Source organism: Cervus canadensis, chromosome 18 (genome assembly GCF_019320065.1).
Source record: "Cervus canadensis isolate Bull #8, Minnesota chromosome 18, ASM1932006v1, whole genome shotgun sequence".
NCBI lineage: Eukaryota > Metazoa > Chordata > Mammalia > Artiodactyla > Cervidae > Cervus > Cervus canadensis.
In genome coordinates this window covers 40,575,286-40,585,179 of record NC_057403.1, presented here as the reverse complement: position 1 = coordinate 40,585,179, position 9,894 = coordinate 40,575,286, and the positions used below count along the sequence as shown (strand labels likewise).

Below are 9,894 nucleotides of genomic sequence, written 5' to 3'. Positions count from 1 at the left end.
CCGTAAACCTCCTGCCTCCTCCCTCCCCTCTTCTCTCTGCAGCCTGCTGCACAAAACTGTGGTCTTCACGTTTGCCCCCGAGCAGGAGGAGCAGGAGGGGATCCAGAAGAGGTAGGGCCCTGACAACATCCCAGCCCAGCCCTCGGCCCGGACCGTCCCCTTCTTGACCTCTGCAGCTGGACTGTGCAACTCAGCGGTGGCGGGTGGGGATGACAAATTCACGAAGGTGCAGGAAGTCAGCAGGCTCGGCTGGGATGCTACCCTGAAGGGGAGGCTCAAAGAATGAAGAGCCTTCCCCAAAGTGGTACCTGAAGAAAGCCCTAGGGTACCAGACGCAGACTGGGACAGGGATGGAGTAGCCAGAGAGCTCCTCGTGGGAGACCGAGGCCCTTCAGCCTAAACCCAGAGGACCCCCTGGCCTGTAGCTCTGATTTTGGTCAGAACTTCGGGCTCCCTTTGGTGCAAGGACCGTTTAGAGGGTGTTTGCCTCCTCCAGGGTTCCTTCCTGGGTTTGCCCCAGCCCAACACACAGGCAGAAACTCAACTCAGTGTTCGACTACAGTCTTTTTCTGTAGGATCTGAGCTTTTGACGGCTTGCTTGCCGCTGAGGCTGACATCTTTGAAGGCACTGACGGTGATGAGATCAAAGATACTAAGAGCCAAGGTTAACTGAGTACTCACTATGCACCAGGCAGCAAACTAAGGCAATTCACTTATATTCTCCTAGTGCCAGCCTGAGTGATTTGTCCCAGGCCCCCCAGCCAGGAAATCAAGAGGACCCATTGAAACCAAGGTCTGACTGTCCCCAGGCCTCATATAGGGATTGAATGGTGGGGAGTGGCACTGAGGTTGGAGTTTGAGACAGTGGGTAAGGTGTTTGCTGAGACTGGCCTTGGTGTGTGTCCTTCCAGGGCTACGTTTCCTGACAGCCTTACGTTCCAGATGCCCTCCGAGCCGTCCCTGCGCTCCCCGAGGATCAGGTACCACCGTGATGGCCTGCAGGCTCCTCCGGGCTCCAGCCTCCTCCCTTCCTGGGTGCAGAGTCTGTCCCCGAGCCCCAGCCCCAGGTGCTCCCAGAGGACATGACCTGCTGTCATGACCTGGTTTTCCTGCCTGTCGCCTCCCTTGCCCAGCCCACCCCACATGGGGCTCACAGGGCAGCCCCTCAGTCACCTTCCCTGCCCAAGGTCCCCACCCCTGTTAGCCCCCCAGACCTCCAGGAGCTGAGGACTTGTGGGAACTCTGGATGCAGAGAATGGGTAGCACCTAGCCCCTTCTTTCCTGATCCAGGGGTCTAAGCCTGGGGGCTCAGCTCAGCCCCACAGGGCTCCCATCACAACTCTTCCAGCCTTCTCTCTGAGTCTGTGTCCATCCGAATTTCCCTCTCTGTCTGTCCTCCTCTGGCCATCAGTCTGTCTCTCAATCTCTCTGTCTCTCCTCTCCCTCTCTTGTCTGTGTGTCTTTCCCAGTGGCCCAGGGATAAAGAATTGACTTGCCAATGCAGGAGACCTCGGTTCAATCCCTGGGTTGGGAGGATCCCCTGGAGGAGGGCATGGCAACCCACTCCAGTATTCTTGCCTGGAGAAGCCCGTGGACAGAGGAGCCTGGAGGGCTAGAGTCCATAGGGTCGCAGAGAGTCAGACACGAAGCAGCTTAGCACACCTGCTGACTCTGACTCTTATGTGCCCGTGTGACATCCTGTGTGTGCTGTGTGTCGGTCCCTCTTGGTCTGTCTGGGGGCCAGATACACCCTTCCGCCAGCCCCTCCGCCTGTGTGTCTGGGGGCGGCGGGCCGCTCTGGCCGCTCTGCCGAGCGGTGCGGGCGCTGCAGGGCTGTGGTTCTGCATCTCCGCAGGCTGACGCACTGTGCCCTGCAAGCCCAGCGCCTGGAGCTGCTCTGCAAAGCGCTGGGAGGAAGTTGCTGCCTCGGTCACCTTGAGTAAGTGGTTGCGGCTGGCGGGCGGATGGGTGGGGCCATCAGTTGGTAGGTGTTAGTGTGGTGTGGGTTTTTTTGTTTGTTTCTTATGATTTAGATCATGTATTTGTTCCTTGCTGCATCCCCTCAGAGAACCTGGTCAAAGTTGTGACTCATCCCCCTAAAATATAGCGCCCCCCCCCCACATTTGACACTCTGAAGCCCAACTCTGATCCCTCAGGGGTCACAAATCTGAGGATGAGAACCCCTGGCAGGGGGGACCCCACCTGACCCCGTGCTGGGTGCTGAGATCCAGCCTGGCAGCCCAGGACTGTAAATTTTGCCATCTCCACCCCTGCCACCCTCCACTGACTTGTCCTCCCCATCACCCTTCCCAGCTTATCAGGCAATGCTCTGGGGGATGAAGGTGTGGCCCTGCTGGCTCGGCTGCTCCCAGGACTGGGTTCTCTGCAGTCCTTGAAGTGAGTAGCCCTCTGGGCAAAGCCTCTGAGATGGGATCTCATCAGGATGAGGGGGTGTGGGCTGGGGGCAGAGGGTATGGTGATGAAGGGGTGGGGGGATAGTCTGTGTCCCATCTCATTCCCACCTGGCGTTATCATAAAGATCAAATCAGACAGGTGGTATACATCCAGCTCTTGGTCCAGTCCCTGACTCATGGCAAATGTTCAGAACAGGGTAGCTAACTACTGTGATTCTCACTAAAATAGAGACTGGATTCTGTGATTCTGCAACCCAGCTTCTGAGTTGAGGTTTCACTTCTCAGACCCGGCTCCTTGTCTGCGCATGCTCTCAGGAAGGCCCAGGCAGGAAGGTCTGGGGATTTTGCCTGGTTAGCGCAACACCTGGCAGCCATTCTGGCCCCGGGGTGCGGGGAGGGGCTGTTTGATGGGGCCCTGGCCAGGTTGGCAGGGGCGGTTTGGACTGAAGAAGACACCCAAAGCAGTGTGACTGGAGACTTGAGAGCCCTGAGCACCTGCCGAGAGAGGGGAGATGTTCACTATGGGAGGGGAGCCCTGGAAGGAGGCCGGGAACCCCCAGACTTTGCCTGCACCCAACCAGAGTTTCTAGGCCCTTAAAGGTCCCTGGGTTCCAGGCTCACACGCCCCCTTCTCCTCCCTGGCTCTTCTAGGAGAGCCTTCCTGGCTGCAGGAGACTGGTTACAGGTCCTAGGTTTGCAGCGTCCCTGGACAACTTGCATCACCTCTCTGAGCTCCTGGTTCTAGTCGGTTCACACGGAAACACGGGAGGGGGTGGCTGTGGCTTGGGCATAACCCGTGCTGTGGCTTGAGGGCACTGCCCACTCCAGCTGCCTTTCAGTGGGACGCTGGGACCAGCAGAGGTTGCTTCTGTTCCTGTTCACAGCCTCTAGAGGGTGGGGAGGAGGGCCTTACTGATGCAGGCAAATGTTATGCAGATTGGAAGTGACGTGAAGTGAAAGTTGCTCAGTCATGTCTGACTCTTTATGACCCCATGGACTCTACAGTTCATGGAATTCTCTAGGCCAGAATACTGGAGTGGGTAGCCTTTCCTTCTCCAGGGGATCTTCCCAACCCAGGGATCAAACCCAGGTCTCCTGCATTGCAGGCAGATTCTTTACCAGCTGAGCCACAGGGGAAGCCCAAGAATACTGGAGTGGGTAGCCTATCCCTTCTGGGATCTTTTCCCTCCTGGAAAAGATCCTGACCCAGGAATTGAAATGGGGTCTCCTGCATTGCAGGCGGATTCTTTACCAGCTGGGCTATCAAGGAGCCTTCCAGAATATCCTCCTGTGACCTTGTCAGTACTGGGAACACCTGGTGTGACTTCTAGCCTGTGAGGGTCTGCACCCACCTGCCAGTCTCCCAGTGCCTGAGGAGTGCTATGTTAAGTGGCAAATATTGAACCACCAGGACGGACTGACAGGCCATGAAAGAGGAAAAGCTCCGTTCCTGCTTTTTCAACAAGGGGCCTCACATTTTCACTTTGCACTGGGCACTGCTCCTCCTGGATGAGGTGGGGAAACTGAGGCACAAGTCACCCCAGATTCATTATAGATAGAGGGAACCACTGAGTTCTAATCTCAGCTCTGTCACCAACTTGCCTCTTAATCTTGGGCAAGACCTTGATGCTCTCTGGGCCTCAGTTTCCCCGTCTGTACAATGGGGAGTTGGCAGAGACACTCTGAGTAACTCTGGGGTTCTGAGTGTTCCATTATCTGGTGCAGGGAGGGACAGCCCTCCCCAGCCCTGTGCTCTGACCACAAAGAGGGTGTTACTGAGTCCTGAGTGACCTCGTCCACAACACCCCTCTGATTCTCCAGCCTCAGTGAGAACGGTTTGTCCCTGGAGGGTGTGTTCAGTTTGACCCAGTGCTTCTCTTCTCTGCGGTGGCTCCTACATTTGGAATTCAGGTGAGAGTGCCCCTGGGACCCTGTCCCATCCGTCGTCTGTCCCATTCATGATGCAGCATCCTCAGGGCTCTGGTGTGATACCAGGCCCAGTGAACAAGTGGTGTGTGTCTGTGGAATGATTGAATAGATGAATGAGTGAAATATAGCTCCATGAATGCTCAAATTTCTCAAAATTCACCATGGGACACAATCCGTATACTGTCCCATACTTACTCTCTGGATTGCCCCGGGAGATGTCTAAGGAAACTGAGAGCTCTCTGGTAGCCATTGAATTTTCAGGAACCCGCCTGAATGGTGGGGTCTCTAGAGCTGATGAGAGTGTAGAAGGGAAGGCACCATTAAAAAGAAGGAAATAATGGGCCTAGAGACTGTCATACTGAGCGAAGCAAATCAGACAGAGAAGGAGAAATATTGTATGACATCCCTTATATGTGGAATCTAAAGAGAAATGATACAAATGAACTTACGGAACAGAAACAGACTCACAGAGAACAAACTTATGGTTGCCAGTGGGAAGGATTGGGGGAAGGGATAGTTAGGGAGTTTGGGATGGACTGATACACTCTTCTATATTTAAAATGTATAACCAGCAAGGCCCTACTATATAGCACAGGTAACTCTGTTCAATGTTATGTGGCAGCCTGGATGGGGGCCGGATGGGGGGAAGTTTGGGGGAAAATGGATACATGTATATATATGCCTGAACCCCTTCCCCGTTCACCTGAAGCTATCACAACATTGTTAATTGGTTATAGCCCAATATAAAACTTAAAGTTTAAAAAAAAAAAAAAAGAAGGGAAGGCTCCCAGCCAAGCAGCCCTGGGCCAGGCAAAGCAGATCTTCCATGGTTTCAGGTAAAGTCTGCCCATCCCTCCCCTCCCACTTCCGAGAGTAGGTGGTGCAGTAGCAGAAAGACCAGGTTCAAAAGTCCAGGCTCACTGCTCACTGGCTGTGTTGCTTTGAGCAGATCACTAGGTCTCTCTATACCTCAGTTTCCTTGTCTGTGAAGTCGGGGTAAGAATACTTCATTACCTCACGATTTTACTGTGAGAATCAAAGATCATGTCAGTGGTGTGCTTCATATGTAGTATGTTTATTGTCCTGTGTGCTGAGAAAACAGGCCACCATTAATTAACCCAGCGTGTCTGGTCTCTTGCCCTTGCCACTGCCCGGGAAGGGAGCCCTTGGCCCTTTCTACTGCTTTCTCTCTGTCTACAGCTCTGCGAGCCAACACGTCATCCTGAGAGGTGACAAAAGAGGCAGGTAAGGAGGGGAAGCTCTGAGGTTTGGGCAGGGGGTGGTCCCCTCTCTCTCTGGTCCCCACTTCCTATAGGTACCCCCCACCCCCAGGCCCATACTGACCGCTGTTAGCTATAGAGTAACCCACCCATATCTGACAGTCTGGAATGGATCACTTCTGTAACCCTCTTTCCCATATTAATGTGCAGTAATCAGCTGCCTTGAATCTCTTCTGAGATGGGAGGGAGGGAGGAGTGGATGGGTGATGCGACCACAAAACAGGTGCTAGCAGATTGCGGCTGTGTGGGAGGGTGGCGGGGAGCAGCCCCGCCGCTGCCTCGAGACCTTTGTAGAACTGCGCAGACTCTTGCCTTCCTGTGAATCACTGCCCTTCCACACGCTGAGTATCACATTTGAGAAACCAAGAACCATTGGTGCTCTGAAAAAGTTTCCATGCCCCTGCGGTAAACAGGTTCCTTCTGTGCCAGGGCTCCAGGCTGCCCCCTAGTGGAGGCCGGCCGCCTGGTCTCACCTTGGCCGGTACAAGGGCGCCTCAAGTGGGGCCAGCAGGTCAGAGTGCATTTCCAGACAATGCCTTAGAGAAAAGCCTCGCGGTAGCAAGGGAGCTGCCTGAAGCCAGGGTGGTCTTGCTTGCCGAGCTAGGGTCTCCCGAGTCTTCTAGGGACTCTCTGGGTTCTTGAAACCAGAAGGATCAAGGCGCAGAGAGGTGGAAGTCATGTGAGTGCTACCCACAGTGATGGTCAGAAAGAGGGGGGCTCTTGTCCTAATGCCTGCCCGACCTGACCTGGTCAGGTGCTGCCCACCTGGACAGGTATAAGCTGTGGGTGTCCTCACTCTGACTTCCTTTCCCTGGGCCTCAGTTGCCCCAACCGTCCAGGGAGGGGCTTGACTGTGACAAAGGCCCTTCCAGCCCTAATGAATCAAGTCTTCCAACGTGGATGATTTGAATTTTCCTCTCAAGATGGTTTCCCGGCTTGCAGGGATCTGTTGGCTGCTGAATCTTTGCCAGAGTTCCGAGCTGGAGCCCGGTTGGGATTCGGTCAGCGCCACATCCCCAGGAGCTTCTGGTACTGTCTTACCGCCTCTTGTTTGGGGGTAACCACAATGGGGTGAGGGATGAGGGAGTGGAGAGTCTGGGAGGGCTGGCGATGGGGCTCCAACATCCCCCTTGTGGAGGAGTCCACGTTATTTTCTCGGAAGACTTCCCAGCCCTGCCGTGAGGGGCTGTGAGACCCTGGCGGGGCTCCTCCTGTCTCTGGGGCTTGATTTACTCACCTAAGAAGAAAGACACGGTAGCTCATAGCTGGTGCCTGAACAAGGTTATCAGGGAGCGGGGAGGAGCAGGAACCAGGCAGTGTGGGAACACCTCATGGGGAGGGGGCGGTGGTGGGGAGTGAAGGCTTCGCTCCTGGGGAGCGTGTCCCGGTGTCTGGAGCTTATATGGGGAGAATGAAGCTGAGTGGAGACATGGGAAAGATATTTCACTTTTAGCCTAAGGATACTGAGGAGCCGCAGACGGTTTTCAGCACAGGAGAGGGTGGTCAGCTTTATACTGTTACAGATAAGATGCCAGCAGGGTGGAGCGTCGAGGGAAGCAAGATTGGGAACCCAGGGGATGTTAAGGTAGCCCGGGTGAGTGAAAGTGGTAGCCTGGATGTAGGCAGGAGCCCAGGAGGACTTGGGAGTGGATCAGAGCTGCTGAGCGCTCAGGGGGCCTTGATTGTGACTGTCAGAGTAGGGGGACTGGCGCCTCTAGGGGGTGGGGTGTTGCATGTCAGGGGAGGGGCCGGTGGCCTGCAGGTTTGGGGGGCCGGACAGGGGCCCTGAGCCCTCCCTGACCTCATCGTGCCTGCTTGCCCCTTTTCAGCCTCAAGGAATGTCAGCTGGAGCCCCTGAGCATCTCCCACCTCTGCAAGTCTCTGGAGAAGTGCCCGGGGCCCCTGGAAGTCCAGTAAGTACTGAGGACACAGCCCACGGCCACGACATGGGCACCTGCCCAGTGACCTGGGGTGGGGGTGGCCTGGTTAGAGGCCAGGTGAGTCCTTCCTGGTCCCTTCCTGTCAGACCCCGCAGTCCCACCCCAGGAAGGTTCCTGGAGGCTCGCTGCCTCCCAGTGACCCTGGTTTCAGGCACCTCACCCCTCCCACTGAGAGAGGCTGTGCTGGGCCTGGGGCTTCATCTCCCATCTGCTCAACTCGGGGCACCTGGGAGCCCCAGTCTGCTCCCACCCCACCCTGGGAGCATCACCCTGGCTCCCACCTGGGCTTGCCTCTGTGGCTGGAGCCTGTCATTCTGAAGGGCACACCACCCCCCCCACCACCCCCGGATACCAGCTCACCCCAGAACACCTGAGTCTGTGACCAGAGGCTGGGCTTAGAATCAGGAGTCCTGGCTCAGCCACCGACCAGCTGGGTGACTTAAGGCAAATAAATGGCTTTAACCCCTTGGGTCTCAGCTTTGTCATCTGCAAAGTGGACAGTCAGACTTTCCTGCCCTCATCATCATTGTTGTCATTTTCTTATAATAATTACCATAAAGTAAAGAAACCCAAGACAAACCTGCCTCACCTAAGTAACCCCTTCCCTTTTCAACTCAGCATTGTTGTTTGTCCTGGTGGCGTTCTCCATTGTGTATACAGTTTTTTCCTGTTTGAAGTCACAGGCCAGCTACATTCTGCAGTTTCACTTTGAAAGTGAAAGTGAAGTCGCTCAGTTGTGTCTGACTCTTTGTGACACTGTGGACGGTAGCCCACCAGGCTCCTCTGTCCATGGGATTCTCCAGGCAAGAGTACTGGAGTGGGTTGCCATTTCCTTCTCCAGGGGATCTTCCCGACCCAGGGATCGAACCCAGGTCTACCTGCATTGCCGGCAGATGCTCTGAGCTACCAGGGAAGCCCCCTTGCCCCATATGTTCTTTTCCATTTTGCTAGTTTTTTTTTTTTTCTTCCCTTGCTTTCTGGCTCCCATTTCCAATGCCCTTCTGGCCCTCGCAACAAGCTTATTATCCATTATTATTACCATTATCATTGTTAACAATATCCTTATGTTGACACCAGGGGTGTGTCCTTTTATGCCTCTCTCCTTGTTCAAACACACATGGACACAGAGGAGGAGGGGGTAGGATGTTGTTAACAGACACAGGATCTCAACAAGTTCTGCAACAACCTTTTGTCTATCACAGAACATTGTGGCTTTTCTGAAATATTAATTGAGACATGTGGAACAAATGAATTTTCAAACAAACCATTTATTTTAGAACAGTTGATGACTTGCTTTATAGAAAAGCTGCAAAGCTAGTCCAGAGAGATCCGTCCCCCACTTGCCTCTGCTTGTTAATATCATTTATATCATGGTGCATGATGTGTACATTTCAGCATTCCATGTGAGATGTAATGGGTAAAGGTTCTGTTGCTTTAAAAAAAAAAAAAGTGTGTAAACCCAGCACTGACCCAAGCAGAGGCCATGGCACTATGTCTGTTGGGGGTCCAGGGGAAAGCCACTGGTGTTTGTGGTCAGGCCACCCCTCAATGAAAGCCACTGTTCTGCCTATGCCCTGAGCCCCAGACCCAGTCCTAGGACAGAGGAGGTATAGCTGAGCCTACAGCCTGGGTCCTGACAGGCTCCTCGCTTCCAACTCCAGAACCACAGGCGGCCCCTCCCACTGTTCCCCACAAGCTGTGTTCCCCTCCAGCCAGAAAAGAACATGGTGGGATACTCCTGACAACCCCAGTGAGGGGAAAGGGCAGCTTTCAGGGGACCGAGGATGGGGACAGAGAGAAGAGGGGGAAGCAAGAGGGGAGGAGGCAGAAGGAAAACACCATCCAAATGCCTCTGGGGGTCAGGTGGTGGCTCCCAACTCCCAGGGAGGGCTGTTTGTAAATCCCAGAGCACTGGGAGATGCTGGTCAACACAGTCCTCCAGCCAGAGCAGAGATCACAGGGTGGGCATCAGGAGTTCCTCCTAAGTGGGCTGGCTTCTTATGAGTTATCTAGACGAGTGATCAGCTGGTTGGTCTGGTTTTGATGGACAGTCAGAGATCCGAGCTACCTTGCGTCTCTTCTTTGCTGACCCATTAAATGCCTGAATTGCCACTGGTCTGTTCACTACTTTGGGTTAAGGCAGCATTCTCTTCTTAACAGGTGCGTTCCACAGGGTACCAGTCTTCAAGGCCCTCAAAAGAATGATCCTTCTAGTCCATGTCTTTTGGGGAAAAAAAACACCTACCATAGTCCCTTAGAAATTCACAAGGCACGAGAGCAGATTAAAGGCTCTGAGAAGTCCTGCAGCCGAGAAAACTAATGTGACTTAAC

At 54.3% G+C, this 9,894-nt stretch overlaps 1 protein-coding gene across 5 annotated transcripts in view; it reads left to right on the top strand.

The window, feature by feature from the left end:
• The window catches only part of NLRC5 (NLR family CARD domain containing 5), an 85,891-nt gene that overhangs the window by 48,811 nt on the left and 27,186 nt on the right, over positions 1–9,894 (top strand). For 3 of the 5 annotated variants that reach the window (XM_043436647.1, XM_043436645.1, XM_043436646.1), the window contains exons 17-25: positions 43–111; positions 728–793; positions 912–980; positions 1,856–1,939; positions 2,314–2,397; positions 4,236–4,325; positions 5,544–5,588; positions 6,566–6,652; positions 7,453–7,536. In XM_043436647.1, the coding sequence (XP_043292582.1) occupies positions 43–111; positions 728–793; positions 912–980; positions 1,856–1,939; positions 2,314–2,397; positions 4,236–4,325; positions 5,544–5,588; positions 6,566–6,652; positions 7,453–7,536 (678 nt within the window). The remainder of the gene's footprint in view (positions 1–42; positions 112–727; positions 794–911; positions 981–1,855; positions 1,940–2,313; positions 2,398–4,235; positions 4,326–5,543; positions 5,589–6,565; positions 6,653–7,452; positions 7,537–9,894) is intronic. The other 2 variants (XM_043436649.1, XM_043436648.1) reach the window with 1 other exon arrangement.